The 18,642-nt window shown below is 44.1% G+C and overlaps 1 protein-coding gene across 3 annotated transcripts in view; it reads left to right on the top strand.

Annotated features, from left to right (window-relative positions):
- Window positions 1-9,362, top strand: part of SCUBE3 (signal peptide, CUB domain and EGF like domain containing 3) — a 158,288-nt gene extending 148,926 nt beyond the window's left edge. For all 3 annotated transcript variants that reach the window (XM_068269407.1, XM_068269408.1, XM_068269406.1), the window contains one exon: window positions 7,274-9,362. In XM_068269407.1, coding sequence (XP_068125508.1) covers window positions 7,274-7,423 — 150 coding nt within the window. In that variant the 3' untranslated portion in view covers window positions 7,424-9,362. The remainder of the gene's footprint in view (window positions 1-7,273) is intronic.
- Window positions 9,363-18,642: the final 9,280 nt, after the last annotated feature.

The raw sequence follows: 18,642 nt of genomic DNA, 5'->3' as shown, positions 1-18,642 counted from the left end.
TGAAAGAATACATCAAGGAGAACCTTGAAAAGGGTTTCATCCATCCCTCAAAGTCACTAGCAGGGGTGGGTTTTTTCTTTGTTAAAAAAAAAGATGGTGGGCTTCGCCCGTGCATCGATTATAGAACTCTGAACAAGATAACGATTCCCAACCGCTATCCTTTACCTTTGATAGATGATTTATTTTCCCAAGTTTCTGGAGCGCAAGTGTTCTCCAAACTGGACCTGAGAAGGGCATATAACTTGATCCGTATCAGACAGGGGGATGAATGGAAGACCGCCTTCAACACACCCGATGGGCATTACGAGTACTTAGTGATGCCCTTCTGGTTGTGTAATGCCCCCGCGGTATTTCAAGAATTCGTCAATGAAATTTTTAGGGACGTTCTGGGACGCTTCGTGGTTATCTACTTAGATGACATCTTGATATTTTCCCACAACCTCAGGAAACACAGGGAACATGTGTAATTTGTTCTATTTAAACTCCGAGAAAATCATCTGTATGCAAAACTAGAAAAATGTCTGTTTGAGGTGTCTGAGATCGCCTTCTTGGGGTACATCATCTCCACGCATGGTTTGTCAATGGACCCCAAGAAAGTTTCAGCAGTGTTGGAGTGGCCACAACCTGCCGGTTTGAAGGCTCTCCAACGCTTTTTAGGTTATACTAATTATTCTAGAAAGTTTATTAAGGGATTTTCTTCAGTGGTGGCACCCCTCACCAATTTGACAAAGAAAGGGGCCGATACTTATAACTGGTCTGAGGAGGCCTGTGAGGCCTTTAAACAGCTTAAGTCACTTTTCTGTGCTGCTCCCATTCTGCATCATGTGGATGTTACACGCCCGTTTATTGTGGAGGGCTGTACTGTCTCAATATTCTGGAACTCAAGGACGTTTACACCCCTGTGCATTCTTTTCCCGCAAATTCTCCCCAGCGGAAATAAATTATGACATTGGCAACAGGGAGCTCTTGGCCATAAAGATGGCATTCGAGGAGTGGCGACACTGGCTGGAGGGGGCGGAGCATGTTATCACAGTATATACAGATCACAAGAATCTGGAATATATTGAGGGTGCTAAGAGGCTCAACCCGAGACAAGCTCGGTGGGCACTCTTCTTTTCACGGTTCCGATTTATAATCACGTACAAGCCGTGTAATAAGAACGTTAAGGCCGATGCATTGTCCCGCTGTTTCGAACCTGAAACAGTACAGCCCTCACTCCCTGTAAATATCTTGCTGGAGCATATAGTGGTTGCGGCCACAGAACCCTTGGAGGATCTGGCAGTCACTCTGCAGCCATATCAGTCTGAGGCTCCAGATGGAAAGCCAGATGGGATACTGTTTGTTCCTCTACATCTGCGTCTGCAAGTATTGCAGTTGTTTCACAGTCATAAAAACGCTGGGCATCCAGGGATAGGCAGGACTGAGGAGCTCTTGTCCCGCAGTGTGTGGTGGCCCTCATGGAAAATGACTACAAAGAGTTTGTTACCTCCTGTACCATCTGTGCTTGCAGCAAGCCATCCAGCAGGCTCCTGCGGGTATGCTACAGTCATTGCCTACTCCCACAGAACCATGGACCCACATATCCATGGATTTTGTGGGAGAGCTCCCCAATTCTGAGGGGAATACGGTGATTTGGGTGATTGTAGACCGTTTTAGCAAGATGGTCCATTTTGTCTCTTTGAGGGCCTGTTCAGACTGTCAGCGTATGAAGAACGCGTATAAAATCAAAGAAACGCAAGTTGAAAAACGCATGCGTTTTTCTTGCATTCTAATGCGTTTTGCACACACACGTGACCCAGGGGAAAAAAAAATTATGGGAACCGCAGAGGGAAACGTACGCTAAAAACGCAATTGTACGCGTTTTTGATACGCGTCCATAGACTTTCATTGCGTCCGTTTCTATGCGTGACGCACAGAACTGCATGCAGCAATGCGGATAAGAAACGTATGCGTCTCATGCGCATACATGTGAACTAGCCCATTCAAAAGCATTAGGAGCCGTTTCTATGCGTTTTTGGTACCCGTACGCGTTCCCTGAAAACGGCTAGGAATGCGCATAGTCTGAACAGGCCCTGAGAAAACTTCCTTCAGCCCAAGAATTGGCAGATCTTTTTGTTACCCACGTCTTCCGTTTGCATGGAATACCAGTCAATATAGTCTCGGAAAGAGGGGTACAATTTGTATCTAGGTTTTGGCGGGCCTTCTGTCAGCATCTATGCCTGACCCTGTCCTTCTCCTCAGGGTTTCACCCCCAAACCAATGGCCAGACTGAGAGGATGAATCAGTCACTAGAACAATTTCTTCGCTGCTATGTGGCTGATTCGCAACATGAGTGGGTAAAGTTCCTTCCCTTTGCGGAGTTTGCCCACAACAATCTCCGAAACGCTTCCTCGGGTTATTCACCATTTCAGGTGGTTACAGGGAAGTCACCAAGATTCTGCCCTTTGCCAACATCTAATTCTCTTTTACCGGCATTGGATGACTGGCAGAAATCGTGGAAGAGAATTTGGTCGTTGGTAAAAGTCAATTTAGAAAAAGCATTTAATCTACGAAAGAGGCAAGCCGATAGGAAGCGTTCACCAGAATGGGACTTTGCCCCGGGAGATATGGTGTGGGTATCCAGGCGTCACATAGCCCTGAGACAGCCCTCTGCCAAATTGGGGCCAAAGTATATTGGTCCTTACCCCATTACAGAAAAGATTAATGAGGTAGCATACAGGGTTGCCCTTCCAGCTATCATGAAGGGGGTAAAGTCTTTTCACGTCTCTTTACTTAAGCCAGCTGTATATACAGAGTCCTCTCCCCCCCCCCCCCCCCCCAGTAATTGTGGATGGAGAACCAGAATATGAGGTAGAAGAAATTTTGGATTCTCGTAGGGTGCAGAATTCTCTACAGTATCTGGTCCACTGGAGGGGGTATGGTCCTGAGGAGAGGTTATGGGTTCTGGCTCGTCATCTTCATGCTGAATAATTAAAACAGCAGTTTCACTTATTACATCCAGAAAGCGCTTCAGGGGCGTGTCCAGAGGCCATGCCTCGAGGGGGGGTAATGTCAGTAATGTCAAAGTTCCCGCGTCTGACTCCCACGTCATCTCTTCCCAGCAGGTCAGGTCTCTCCAGGGTACATCAAGACAGAAGAGCGCACGCGCGTACCCGGAGACAGGACCTTTATGCATTGAGGAGGCGAGTCAGCTGACCAGCCGGTCAGCTGACAACTCTGGTCTGACTCTCGTCTCTGATTGGCTGAGGCTAGTGGGCAGAGCCACGAGTATTACCTTTTGCATTTAAGACCCGGGCTGTCAGTGGATCGTTGTCTGCTGTTGCTGAAACTTTGCGGTTAAGCTCTCAGACCTTAGTTAATTCCCAGTGTGTTTGATCCGGCAGGACCCCAGGGATTCACACATAGCTAGAGATATTATTATTGATATTCCGTAATAGTAATATTATTATTATTATACATTGTATGCCTTATTGTGTATGAACCTTGCCTGAACTTCTGACCATCCTTCTGCCTCTCGATTCTGTACTCTGCCTGTCTGTTTGTTGCCGACCTCGGCCTGTTTCTCACACCATATTTGTCTCACGATTTTGTACCGCGACCTGACCGACCAGTTACCGATCCTGCCTGTACAACCTCTCTTACACTAGTGATAGTCTCTACAGCCAAGGGCTATAACATAGGAGTACTGCTGAGTTACTGTGCACTAAAACACGAGTGATCACATTCTGATTAAAATACTGACTATTGTGCTAGTTGAAATACTACCTAGTTTGTATCACTGACTTCCTGATTGAGCTCACTCTGGTCAGCAGAGATACCACTGTTCATTACAGGCATCTTCCATATACTTTTCACTGCAGTTGTCCTTTAAAGGACCACTATCGCGAAAAAAGTAGGCGGTTATAATCTTGACAGAATCGACAGGTTTTGGGCCAGTCCATTTCCTCGTGGGGATTCTCAGGGTTTTCTTTGTTTTCAACAGCATTTCCTGAACAGCAGTTGCAAAGTCTAACTGACAAAATAGTGTGCAAGTGATTAGGGAGGCTGGCTTTTATCTTACTATTTTGGCAGTTAAACTGCTGTTCAGGAAATGCTATTGAAAACAATCTCCCATGAGGAGATGGACTGGCCCAAAAAACTGTTGGTTCTGTTAGATTTTAACTGCCTACTTTTTTCGCGATAGTGGTCCTTTAGGGCAGGGGTCCCCAACCTTTTCCGGCCCAGGGACCACTTACTGACCAAATTTTTCTCCGAGGCCCGGAAGGGGGGGGGCGCGGGTTATTGCGCACGCGACCTAGTGGACAGTGTCGTGCGCAGCAGGTTACGGGGGAGGGGCTGGGGTGCGGCAGCATAGCTAGCATAGTTGCCTCACTATAGGGAGTTTAGTTGCCCCAGTATGGCTAGTATAGTTACCCCAGTGTAGCTAGTATAGTGCCCCAGTATAGCTAGTATTGTGACCAGTATAGCTAGTATAGTCCCAGTATGGGTCGGTAGTGCCCAGCATGGCTAGTATAGTGCCCCAGCATGGCTAGTATAGTGCCCCAGCATGGCTAGTATAGTGCCCAGCTATAGCTAGTATAGTGCCCAGCTATAGCTAGTATAGTGCCCAGCTATAGCTAGTATAGTGCCCAGCTATAGCTAGTATAGTGCCCAGCTATAGCTAGTATAGTGCCCAGTATAGCTAATATAGTGCCCAGCTATAGCTAGTATAGTGCCCAGCATGGCTAGTATAGTGCCCAGCTATAGCTAGTATAGTGCCCAGCATGGCTAGTATAGTGCCCAGCATGGCTAGTATAGTGCCCAGCATGGCTAGTATAGTGCCCAGCTATAGCTAGTATAGTGCCCAGCATGGCTAGTATAGTGCCCAGCTATAGCTAGTATAGTGCCCAGCTATAGCTAGTATAGTGCCCAGCTATAGCTAGTATAGTGCCCAGCTATAGCTAGTATAGTGCCCAGCTATAGCTAGTATAGTGCCCAGCTATAGCTAGTATAGTGCCCAGCATGGCTAGTATAGTGCCCAGCTATAGCTAGTATAGTGCCCAGCATGGCTAGTATGGTGCCCAGCTATAACTAGTATAGTGCCCAGCAGAGAAATATATATATACACACATATATGTATATGTGTGTGATCCTTACTAAGTAAGTAAGGCTTACTTGATGTCAGGCTCGTGCAGGCTCTGAGTGGGCTCTCAGCGGCAGGCTCACAGCGGCAGGCTCTGTCTGACCTCCTCTCTCTAATGGCGCCCAGACGCTGCACTCGTATACACTGCGACTGTGTCGCAGTGATGAAATACATGCAGCCATTCATTGATTGGCCTGGGTGCGGGACTGTAGGCTGAAGGGGGAATGATGATTGGGGCACTGATGGAGGAGGCGGGACTGGCACCTCCGATATGCTGCTATTGGCCGCCGCTTCAGAAGGGGGTGATTGGCCACATGGAGGCATGACAGGCCTCAGAGAGGAATCCCCACTGATGCAGGAGGCGGGACTGGCGCCTCCGATAATAGCGTCGCCGCCGCCAGGGGGTGATTGGCCACACATAGTGAGGGGGCGGGACTTGAAACGCATTACGCGTACGCCCACGCCCACTGCTTCGGTCGCACAGAGTGAGGGGGGCGGGCCTGGAGACTGGAGACGTATGATGCGCCCGCCCTCCTGCCGCGGCTGCCCTTAGAATTAGAAGTGAAATGTTAATCTGCGTGAAAGTGAGTCTGAAGCCGCGGCCCACCATGAAATGTCCTGCGGACCACTAGTGGGCCGCGGCCCACAGGTTGGGGACACCTGCTTTAGGGAACGCAAGCAATATTTATATTTCAGTGCTCTTTCCATTCATTCGCAAATAACTTAATCACTACTTATCACACCTTAATGATCTATATCTTGGGTTTTTTTTGCCATAAACTATGAGCTTTTTGCGGGTGATACTTGTTTTCAGTCATTACATTATTTTCTGTGCATTTTAAACAGGAAAACAAAGGAAGGGAAAGAAATGAAAAATACACTATTTATCCAATTGCATCCCCTATAAATGTAACATCCCCGGCGTTATGATTTATTTCTAGATTTATGGTCTAAATCTGTGCAATTTTTTTCACAATCTTTTAGACCTTAAAAACAAGGGAAAAAAAACATACCACAGAGAGATCTGCAGCAGCTCCTGCATATAACTCACTCAGGCATGGGATTACCGCTCTTGAGGGCTTATTCACACTAGAGGTGCTTTTCTGAGCGTTTTTTTGATTGATTAGCGTTTTTTAAAATCGCTCCAATTCACGATTTTGTGATCACGTACACGAAAATCGCTGCAATTTTTCCACGATTTTTACCATGGGTTTAATGAAAGTGAACGGGAGTGATTTTAAAAAATGCTAATCAATCACAAAACGCTTATAAAAACGATTCTAGTGTGAATAGGCCCTGAGCTGCAGATTTCTGTCCCGAGCTTGACTCGGGATTGCTGCTAAAGAGGTTAAAATAAACAATACTACTGTAAATGGCGCTTTGAGTCCACAAGGAGAAAAGCGCAATATAAATGTTATTTGTCTTGTCTTGTCTTGTAAATAAAACCCACCCATTTTATTTGCCCATTTGTCCCTTTTATTACAATTTTAAATGATGTTCCTCGTACAATGTATTGTACAATATATTACTTGGAAATAAAGGTGTATTTTTTCTGTTTTGTGTTTTTTTTTTACCCAATCAATAATTAGAAGCCCTTACTTACCTTACAAAAATAACAGTAATATACCCTTGTGACATAAATAGTAAAAAAAAAACAAAATAAGTCCCTAACGTAACTATTTATGTTTTTTTTTTAAATGCTGTCACTTTGTTTTTTTTTGTTTATAAGGGTTTTATTTTGGTAACTACAGGGAAGGATGGTTTACAAGGGGTGAATAACTATTGTAAATGTATTTTTAATGTTTTTTTTTTTTTACTTTTTGTCTCAAAATGGCGCTATACACTATCCTGGTTACCAAAAATGTTTGAATACTTTTTTTATGTGAACTTTTACTTTCAATTTTATGAATGAATGACTCCTGCTAGTGTTTATTAATTCCTAGGTACTTTAATTGGCTCAGGGAACACGTTCCTGTTAGCCAATTACTGATGTTGAAGTCCCGTGTGCCCACAGCTGATTAACAGGATGCACATGTACTTCCTGATTGATTTAAAGAGACTCAAATTGGATGCATATAAACGTCCAGATTGAGTTAAAATGTTAAAAACAAAATGTATTTTCACTCTAAATGGTTATTTATATATCTGCAGGACAAGAAGTTGATCAAGGCTTTTTTTGAAGTACTTGCACATCCCCAGAATTACTTCAAGTACACAGAGAAACATAAGGAGATGCTACCACGATCTTTCATCAAGCTTCTGCGCTCCAAAGTGTCGGCTTTCCTGCGACCATACAAGTAATCAAGTAATGCGGACTGGATTGTGGACTGCAGAGCAAATGCACAAAAACTTTGTATCTGAGGCAGGCCACCACAATATGACTAAACATGGAACATACATGTTGATATGGCTTGCCAACATATGCAGCCTGCTTCTAGCCTTAATAAGGCTGATACTTTTTAAACATGTGAATGTTCTATTGATATGGTTAGGATAGTATAGAAAGACATTACATTAGTTCACAAGGTCCTAATATACTATGTTTTGTTGACTGTGGCCACATGTAGAAGTAAAGTATATGCGCATTACAACGATGGTCATCTTGGACGATATTGACAGTGGAAACACTTTCATGACACGAGGTGTAATGTTTTTTTTTTTGGCAACCTCTGAACCAAAAAACTCTATGGTTAATTTTGCAATCCCCTTCCTTATTTTTTTTTTTCCTGGAAAGCTAGCTGATCCACTAGGTGAGCTTGTTGAATGTAGAAACTGAAAAATGCCTTAAGACTGATAAAAAGACTGTTAAAAATGCATATATTTGTAAAAAGAAGAGAAAAAAATTACAAATCCAACTGTCACTGTCCACAGTTTTTGTTATATGTCTTTCTCCTGCAGCTGGCCTTAACAGATGCAGGCCATTGGACAAAATGGGAAATTACCAAACTGGCACATCATGGAGTCCTTAAAGTCTGAAAAAACTTAGAAATGCTCCAGATTATGATTATGGGAGTTGAACTTATGGGAGGTGATGTTCCCATGCATGTCTGCAGGAGGTGCAGGAATGCTTTTTATTGCACTTCACTTTTGTATGTTGCTCCTCATTAGTAATATCTAAGTAAATAACACGGCTTAAATAATAAAACTATACATTTCCTGTGAACAAAACCTGCAAAGGATCAGGAAATCTACAAGGCTACTTTCAGCTTCAGTAAACTGGTCAGTGACATCAGTCCTTCTTTACTGAAGTACTGTAGAATTCTGCTGTTGCAGCAATGTACAGTATTATATTCTTTAGGAATAGTGATAAGCAGCAGATTGTTTGGGATTCTTCTCAGATAGGTGAGGTCCATAAGGACTGAGTGTCTGCAGCAAATAACTAATTCGGCAATGTCTTATCAGATTGCCTGGAGAAAGGTACCCTCTGGACCCCCATCTACCAATTACCCTGCGTAGATGGTGCTCCATCAAGAACTCAGCAGTCCCTTACTCACTGACTGCTGGTTAGCGTATGGGTGAGATCCACAGAGATGAGGGCGGTATAAACAACACAGGAGATTTGGGCGCAGACAGTAACAGGTATTACGGCTATAGCAGCGCTCATTGACTGATTTGGGCGCCATCAGAAAACGGAGCACAAATCACTACAAGAACACTGTAATTTGTCCGCCAGCAACATCTGGAAGCTGAATTACATCTTTCCCTGCCATCCAAGTTGACTTAGAGGGGGAATAGTGATTAACGCTACCGGGACTCGTGCAGGAGCAGGGTAAGCCGTTTATCAGCTTTCCCCTGCGCCGCAATCTCCTAGCGGCTATATTATAGGTACGCCACAGAGGACCCTACTTTTTAAGAATACTAGTGGTACAAATATAATTACTTTAATATGGAACTTCCTATCATGTATCATTACATATCACTCCTCTGGTACAAAGATAAGGTTTGACCCAGTGTTCTGAGATTGAAGATTTCTGAGTGAGCTACTAAAGGGTCTGCAAGCCCCTTTATAATTTCACTATGTGATAGAAAGAGTTACTATGACCCTCTTGTGAAGGAAATCTCAGCCTCAGCATAGCATAACGAAGATTGCTTACATTTTCAATTCTCTGTTTAAGAAGCCTAGGCAGTACATTAACATTATTACCCCACTACTTTTAGCTAACTTTTGCAGTAAGCAGTAATGTGGGTTGGCAAACTATACAGTGGCTTGCAAAAGTATTCGGCCCCCTTGACATTTTCCACAGTTTGTCACATTACTGCCACAAACATGAATCAATTTTATTGGAATTCCACATAAAAGACCAATACAAAGTGGTGTACATGTGAGAAGTGGATCGAAAATCATACATCATTCCAAACATTTTTTACAAATAAATAACTGCAAAGTGGGGTGCGTAATTATTCAGCCCCCTTTGGTCTGAGTACAGTCAGTTGCCCATAGACATTGCCTGATGAGTGCTAATGGCTAAATAGAGTGCACCTGTGTGTAATCTAATGTCAGTACAAATACAGCTGCTCTGTGACGGCCTCAGGTTGTCTAAGAGAATATTGGGGGCAACAACACCGTGAAGTCCAAAGAACACACCAGACAGGTCAGGAAAAAAGTTTTTGCGAAATTTAAAGCAGGCTTAGGCTACAAAAAGATTTCCAAAGCCTTGAACATCCCACGGAGCACTGTTCAAGCGATCATTCAGAAATGAAAGGAGTATGGCACAACTGTAAACCTACCAAGACAAGGCCGTCCACCTAAACTCACAGGCCCAACAAGGAGAGCGCTGATCAGAAATGCAGTCAAGAGGTCCATGGTGACTCTGGACGAGCGGCAGAGATCTACAGCTCAGGTGGGGGAATCTGTCCATAGGACAACTATTAGTCGTGCACTGCACAAAGTTGGCCTTTATGGAAGAGTGGCAAGAAGAAAGCCATTGTTAACAGAAAAGCATAAGAAGTCCCGTTTGCAGTTTGCCACAAGCCATGTGGGGACACAGCAAACATGTGGAAGAAGGTGCTTTGGTCAGATGAGACCAAAATGGAATTTTTTGGCCAAAATGCAAAACGCTATGTGTGGCAGAAAACTAACACTGTGCATCACCCTTAACACACCATCCCCACTGTTAAATATGGTGGTGGCAGCATCATGCTCGGGGGGTGCATCTCTTCAGCAGGGACAGGGAAGCTGGTCAGAGCTGATGGGAAGATGGATGGAGCCAAATACAGGGCAATCTTGGAAGAAAACCGCTTGGAGTCTGCAAAAGACTTGAGACTGGGGCGGAGGTTCACCTTCCAGCAGGACAACGACCCTAAACATAAAGCCAGGGCAACAATGGAAAGGTTTAAAACAAAACATATTCATGTGTTAGAATGGCCCTGTCAAAGCCCAGATCTAAATCCAATCGAGAATCTGTGGCAAGATCTGAAAACTGCTGTTCACAAACACTGTCCATCTAATCTGACTGAGCTGGAGCTGTTTTACAAAGAAGAATGGGAAATGTATTCAGTCTCTAGATGTGCAAAGCTGGTAGAGACATACCCTAAAAGACGGGCAGCTGTAATTGTAGCAAAAGGTGGTTCTACACAGTATTGACGCAGGGGGCTGAATAATTATGCACACCCCACTTTGCAGTTATTTGTTTTTTTTAAATGTTTGGAATCATGTATGATTTTCTTTCCACTTCTCACGTGTACACCACTTTGTATTGGTCTGTCACGTGGAATTCCAATAAAATTGATTCATGTTTGTGGCAGTAATGTGACAAAATGTGGAAAACTTCAAGGGGGCCGAACACTTTTCCAACCCACTGTATATTCCTGACTTAGTCAGTTTGATACCTACTACCTGGTGGCCTTATAAGCCGCTGAAAGCACCAAATTCCTTTTCGTGTAAAATTAATGGACCCAGCCTATGGACAATTTGTATAAATAATGTTTTAAAAACTGACTTCTTTTAATTTCTTCTTCATAACTATCACTGTGCTGCTTGCCTGTGAACCTGAATTCCTTTAGTGCTGTTAGTGCTAAAAGGTAATACCATAAAATATCTTGCATTAAGAATATACCTGCATCAACTGAATTTATGTTATCTGACTTGGGCGATAGGGAAAGTACTGGTTTATTAGCTGGGTCTATAATTGTTAGTGTGTTTCTGGTTCTGTAGTGGAAAAGAAATGAGAACTTTCTTCTGGAGTTTGTGAGTGACCAATCGCCTACATTTTTTCTACTGTCCTCTAATGATAATTCTCTGAAAAAAATACTTTGCAGAAATAAACTTGTTTGCACTTAATAACTAACCAAATCATGATGTGTTCTATATTCATGAATAAAATGTTTTATTTAAGCCAAAGTTTGCTCTGCCCTGCGTAAAGCTAACTATAGATTCGAGTGGGCCAGTGGGTGTGGAGGACAGTATTGCTGTTTATGCTACAGAGGACAGAGGGAAGCCCTGCATAGTCATTGCTGGCAATAAAAGAATGAGATTCAAATAAAGGCTTCTAATTTATCTGACTGATTTATCCTGGGATGTCTGACAAGCACCCAAAGCCTTTATTTTTCCCTCATCTAGCTAAAAAAAAAAAAAAAGCCTGCTAACATCTAAACACGAAAATCTACCATCCTAAACAAACTACGGTAGTTTCTGAAGGGAGTTTAACTATGATGTAATCAAATGACCTAGTTCATCCTTATTTTGTATTTATATATCACTAACATCATCTATACCATCTACACCCTGTACAGTCGTGTCAATAACTCAGATGAGCTTAAAATCTAATCCACACTATGGGCTTGATTCACAAAGCGGTGCTAACCTACTTAGCACGTCTAAAATCTTTAGACGTGCTAACCAGGGTGCTAAGTAGGTTAGTACCGGATTTCTCAATCAGATCGCATGCAAAGTTTTGCGCCCCCATAGGTTTTAATGGTCACTTTGCGCGGAGCGCCCTGCGCTCTGTGCAGTGCGCACGTAAAGTTTTACGCGCATAAAGTTTTGCGCGCTAAAAGCTCGTTTAGACATGCTAAGGGGGTTTTCACAGGCGTGCTAACAGCTAGCACCGCTTTGTGAATCAAGCCCTATATGTCTTGTGTTACTATCACAGTCTAAGGCCAATTAACTTATCTGTATGTTTTTGGGATGTTGGGGGAAACTAGTGTGTCCAAAGAAAAAGCATGCAAACATGGCTAAAAACATACAAACTATATGCAGATTTATTGACCCAGATTTGAACCAACAACCCTGCAAGTAAGAATGTTGTCCACTATGCTTTCAGGAAATGAAGCAACCATAGTCTGCATTGCAGTTGTTTTTTTTATTGAAATAAATGTAATCAACCACTGCAATCTTAAAGAGTTAGTTCCTGTGTAGCAGGAATTTTACCAAAACATAGTAGGGGAAAAAGATAGATAAACACGTGACAAAATGAGAAGTTAATAAATAGAAGATAGATCAAGAAATAATTGATACTCGCTGTGTAATTTTTTCATGTTGTTTGATACACCTTAAGCCTATGGGTCATCATCTTTAACACTGGCAGGCATAAAACAGACAACAGGCTTAAAGGGTGTGTGTGTGTGTGTGTGTGTGTGTGTGTGTGTGTGTGTGTGTGTGTGTGTGTGTGTGTGTGTGTGTGTGTATATGTATATATACAGTATATATACATGCAGAGGGAGGAGATACCGCTTGCTTGCCAGTTGTAAACAACTGTTATCTCTCACTATGCAACGAGATCAGGGCCATGGCCCTGCCATCACACCGTGGGAAGGGTTTCACCACAATATCAGCCATACAGACTCCCATGATAATAATCTATTTGAGAAAAGGTTAACATTTCTAGTGGGGTAAGGAGTATAGGCAGATTCTACCATATGTAGATAGCGTCCTCATTGTGTACTAATATTCTGCATAATGTATTCCTGGTCAGAGCAATACTGGATTGGATGTTATCAGTTTCTGCCTGGTGTTTATTAATAGGGATCCACCACGTTGTGATTACATCGTCATTGAGATGAATGGGAGCTGTCACGTCACTTTGTTTACCATTGTTTAGTCAAGATTTCCTGAATGCTGGAGTTGTCGGCTTTCGTGGTTATGGTCTATCCTTCTAGGGTTCAAACAAGATGCGATGACAAATGTCGTATTTGCAGTGGCGTAGCTACAAACCTCAGGGCCCCGATGCGGAATTTGGACCTGGGCCCCCCCCTACATTAAATAGCCAGGTATAGGTAACTAAGGTATAGGTAGCCAGGTATAGGTGTTCCAGAATAGGTGCCCCAGTATAGGTAGTCAGGAATAGGTGCCTCAGTATAGGTAGCCAAGAGTAGGTGCCTCAGTATAGATAGCCAGGGAGAGAGACAGGGACACAGGAGAGACACAGGGAAAGAGACAGGGACACAGGGAGAGAGACGAGGACAGGGAGAGACAGGGACAGAGGGAGAGAGACAGCCACAGGGAGAGAGACAGGGACAGAGGGAGAGAGACAGGGACACGGAGAGAGAGACAGCCACAGAGAGAGAGACTGGGACTCAGGAAGAGAGACAGCCACAGGGAGAGACACCGGGAAACCAGGAGAGAGACCGGGACACAGGGACACAAGGAGAGAGACAGCCACAGGGAGAGACATAGGGACATTGGGAGAGAGACAGCCAGGGAGAGAGACAGGGACACAGGGAGAGAGACAGCCACAAGGAGAGACACAGGGAGAGAGACGAGGACACAAGGAGAGAGACAGCCACAGGGAGAGACACAGGTAGGGAGACAGCCACAAGGAGAGAGAAAGGGACACAGGGAGAGAGACAGCCACAGGGAGAGAGACAGGGAAACCGGGAGAGAGACCGGGACACAGGGAGAGAGACGAGGACACAAGGAGAGAGACAGCCACAGGGAGAGACACAGGTAGGGAGACAGCCACAGGGAGAGAGAAAGGGACACAAGGAGAGAGACAGCCACAGGGAGAGACACGGACACAGGTAGGGAGACAGCCACAGGGAGAGAGAAAGGGACACCAGGTGGGGGAGACAGCCATAGGGAGAGATAGGGAGGGACACCGGGGGGGGGGGGGGAGGGCAGGGGAAGACAGCCATAGGGAGAGACAGGGACACAGGGGGGGGGGGAAGACAGCCATAGGGATAGACAGGGACAAGGGGGGCGGGGGGAAACAGCCATAGGGAGAGAGACAGGGACAGGGGGGGTGGGGACAGCCATAGGGAGAGACAGGGGGGGGGGGGAGACAGCCATAGGGATTAGGGAGAGAGACAGGAACACAGTAGGAGAGGCAATGCAGCCCGGACTTACAAAGCTCCAGACTCCTCGACCTCCCCACTGACTGTCTATGGCAGCAGTCCAGCAGAATTGCAGGCGACAAACACGACTTTCCCACACTGACTCTGGCTGAATCTGCAGCTAAGCTCACTCGAGGGATATGGGAGGAGCCAGGCCAGCCAGAGATCAGTGAAGGGCCAACTGGAGCGTGGAGGGGGCGGTCCGGAAGGTCAGCATGGAGTGAGTGACAGCAGCTGCAACAGCAGCTCAGAGATCAGAGCCAGCCCAGACAGCGTGACTTTGTTGTGTGTGTGTGTGACGTCGTATAGCTGTCACACACACTGAAGTGGCCGCTGCTGTCTGAAGAGAGCGAGGGAGGGGGAGGTAATTGCTCTAAAGACCAGGCAGAAAGACAGTGCGTGGATGTGTCTGCACTGCACGCGCTGTATCTGTCTGGGAGCCAAGCCCACCAGAGCCGGCCAGGTTAATTAAGTGCCCTGCCGCTGACAGTATACACACACACATGCGGGGGCCCCGGGCCCCTCCCCTCAGGCTGCAGGAGCCGGGCCCCGTCGCGGGTGCGACCGCTGCGACCTCGGGCCCTACGCCCATGCGTATTTGGCCATGGCATAATGAGCCACCGCCAGTCTACTGTTTGAAGCGGGCCTTAGTTTGGCTAAGAATTATTCAGTGTGTAATTTTTCAAGCTTGACAACCTAATAGAGGATTTTTGTGGCAGCATCCTATTCTGCCTAACTTGACTAAGGCCTAGTTCACATTGGAATTATGGGGTAACGGACCGCATCCTAATTGATGTGAATGGATCCTATGTTAATCAAAAGGATCTGTTCACACTGCCTGTTCCACTGAACGGAGAAAAAAGGATTGTGGCGGTGATGATACATCTGGATTGACGGAGGGCCAATGATCAAAAACTGGTGTCCAATAAAAAAAATGATCTGTTTGCCAGATCAGTTTTTGATCCATGCTGTGTGAACCGGCCCTTAATTTTAAAGACAATAAAAAGAGCTTTCTTAATTCAGTCCCCCATTCCTCCTGAAGAAGTTCCAGAAGCTTTTAAACATATTTAATCAGGAAATCTGTTTATGTGGTACTTCATTAAATTCTTATGTATGTATTTTTATTCAAAGGAAATAATTGGTGACTTTTTTTTTACTGAACATAATGCAGGCTATTTCAGAATAAAATAATGTAAAACTCATCCATAATGGACTGACTCATTATATTACATACAGTATTTAACCTCTTCAGTACACAACCAAATAAAAAACGACCTTGAACTACAGCCCTCATTTAAACCCTTGGGATTTTGAGTATCTACTCTGTTGATCCAATACATCTCTGTTTGGTGAAAATATTCAAAAGGATTACTTCGTTTACAACACAAAAATGTTTTGAGGGGAAACCATACAGTATGTAAAGAAAAAAAAATCTACTTATTAATTCAAAATATAGACTATATTTCTTTAGATATGTTTAACATTACAAAAAGTTCATATAAATTAAGGTAGGGAATGAGTTTGCATCCACATTATGGGAACGTCCACCTTGTGCAACAATAACAGCAACTGACCAATCAATGAGTGGCAAAACCCAGCAGTATACAGTATCTATCTAGCAAGTAACTATTTAACCAGCAGCAATAATCAAAGACAATTGCGTACATTAGCTTGGTATCAAACCACAACGGTATAAGTTGGAATACCACAGTACTCAGCATGGACAGTGTAGATAACCAGGAGTCCTAATTGATAATCCTAGTAGCCTATCCCAAGAAAGGTGAATTTACATGTTTATCCTGAAATTGCAACAAGTGTGGAAAGTCATTCTCTGCCCTTGATACAAACAGACACATTAGAAAATGAATATATAGTTTGTAGGTTTAGGTGAACTGCTTTGCTATATTCGTTAGTGTTCCATTGTAATATTTTATTACATGCAATTTGTATGATAAACAAGTCCATCGTGTATTGATTCCAAAAGAAAGCAACTGATTGAAAGCATGAATGTAATACCAATGTGACTGACTTTCTGTTAGTTGGTAATCAGTTGTAACGGTCACAAAACACACAACTTCTATTCCACATGTAATGCAATATCCAGTGATACACTCAGCTTGTAGCTTACTCCATATCCAGAGGAATGCAATCAATCAAATTAACTGGAAGGGAGGAGTCACCCCAAAAACCTCTGAGTAAGGACAAAGCCTATATGAGATAAAAAAAAAGTATTTTAAGTTAATAAGACACTTAATTGATACCGTGTTTCGCAGATCACAGTCTGCTTATTTCGGTCAATAACAAGGTGTCTTACAGCAAAAGACTGTAAACTACGAAAGTTGTCTGTTGCCAGTTCCTTGAACTCAACTGTTTTTTTTTTCCTTCTTGGAGTGCGAACGACCCAAGAACCCAGGTGAGGACAGGCTTTCCTTACTGGCGGTTATACAGCAAAGTCCACGTTATCCAAAATTCAGGCAACCGGATGTCTCAACTAACTGGCATTCCTGAGGAATAATGGGGACCTCTTTTTTTGGGGGGGAAGGGGGCTTTCTGAGGGTGCTGACAGGCTTTAAAATACTTACCGAGCCTTCAGCAATGGCTAGCAGTCTCCCTCTATCTCCCCACGGGTTCCTAGTGATTTCTGGCATGTGTGTACAGAAGCCAGAATGTCACATGCGGGTCAGTTGACACTCCGGCTTCCTAGCACTGGGAAACCTGGAAAGCCGCTCCAAGCCTGCGGGGAGATAGAGGGAGACTGCTAGACATCGCTGGAGCCTAAGTAAGTATTTTAGGGGGAAGGTTTGTGCTATTTTAGCCGGTTGCTCAAGGAACCGGCAAGCACATGTATCCAGCATCAGGCAATTACTGCCGGTGCCGAATACCGGGAACTTTGCTGTACTGTGGTTGCTAGTCTTGCAACTCATGATTGGTCACTCATTATAGGTTTAATTGGTCAAATGGTCAACCTAACATACTACACCCTAAGGGGCTCCCGGTGTCTCTGTGTTTTTTCCTGTCTTCTTTGGAAGGTCCTCAAATCTCCAGAATGCAACTCCTAATCAATTAAATTGTTATTTAAGTGATGACATTTCTGGATGGAATTGGGCTTTGTGGTATCCAAGTGATACCTGTACTCTAGTGGCTTGTAGCGACCATGCTATTGTATGCATTCTGTCTTTGATTATTGCTCCTGGCTAGATAGTTATTTGCTAGATACATATACTGCTGGTCTTCTGGCTAATTGATGGTCGGTTGCATGTAATTTTTGAACTGTAAGGACAGGCTGGTAGTGACAGATTCTACCAGTTGGTAAATAGTGATGGGTAGATTCTAGTGGGCAGCTGGTAGTAATCATTACAGTGGTAGGCAAGTAGTGATACTGTATACAAATTGAATGCCATCATGACAATTACCAAGCAATCTTTTCTCAATACAGTCAGTGAGCTACGTACATAAAGGTTCCATTCAAAAAGGCTATATGTAAGGCCATATTGTTTGTAAGTCTACCATGTATAATACATATTTATTAATGTGGATAAATATTTTATTTTCGGACAACTCTGGATCTGGATTATTTATAACTCCAGTGTTTGTAAGTAGGGGGTACCTTTATATAAAACAAGAATATTTTTTATGCAGTTGTCCATACATTCAGAATAGGTACAGATTCAAAACATTTCAAACCATTTGCCAGTAATATGGTATTTCTTACAAATCTCTTGAATCAATGGTATTTTTCAGTTTGTCACATGAATAAAAATGCTGACAATGCTAAAGTGTATTCGAGGTTCATCAAAAATTAAATGCTCACTTATGGGCAGGAAAGCCTCTGGATCCTTTAGAGGCTTCCCTCGACTTCGTCAGGTCCACTGTTGCCTAAGGAGCACACCCCCAAGGGATTCCGACAAGAGCTTTTTGGAGTTCAAGCTTGCAATCACGCTCCTCTTCAAGCTCAAGTGCGGTCATATAAACATACCTGAGTATGGCCTCTCTGCACAATAAGGCGGAGCCACTCATGCACAAAAGGCTCAGTGCTACTTTGCAGGTGCAGCCTCGTGCATGAAGAGGAGCGTGGTAACAATGTACAGGAGGGTCCAGGGCAGCAGCGGAGGTCTGGAGGATTGCGTGGGAAGTAGAGTTGTTGCGAACCGCGGATTTTAGTTCGAACCCCGAACTCGAACACGCAAAAAAAGTTCCGAACCTGCGAACTTTCGAACCGCCAGAGACTTCAATAGGCAGGCGAACCTTCA

The sequence above is a fragment of the Hyperolius riggenbachi genome, chromosome 2, assembly GCF_040937935.1.
Source record: "Hyperolius riggenbachi isolate aHypRig1 chromosome 2, aHypRig1.pri, whole genome shotgun sequence".
NCBI lineage: Eukaryota > Metazoa > Chordata > Amphibia > Anura > Hyperoliidae > Hyperolius > Hyperolius riggenbachi.
Note: the sequence above shows the minus strand (reverse complement) of the source record. Positions and strands in the feature narration are given on the sequence as shown.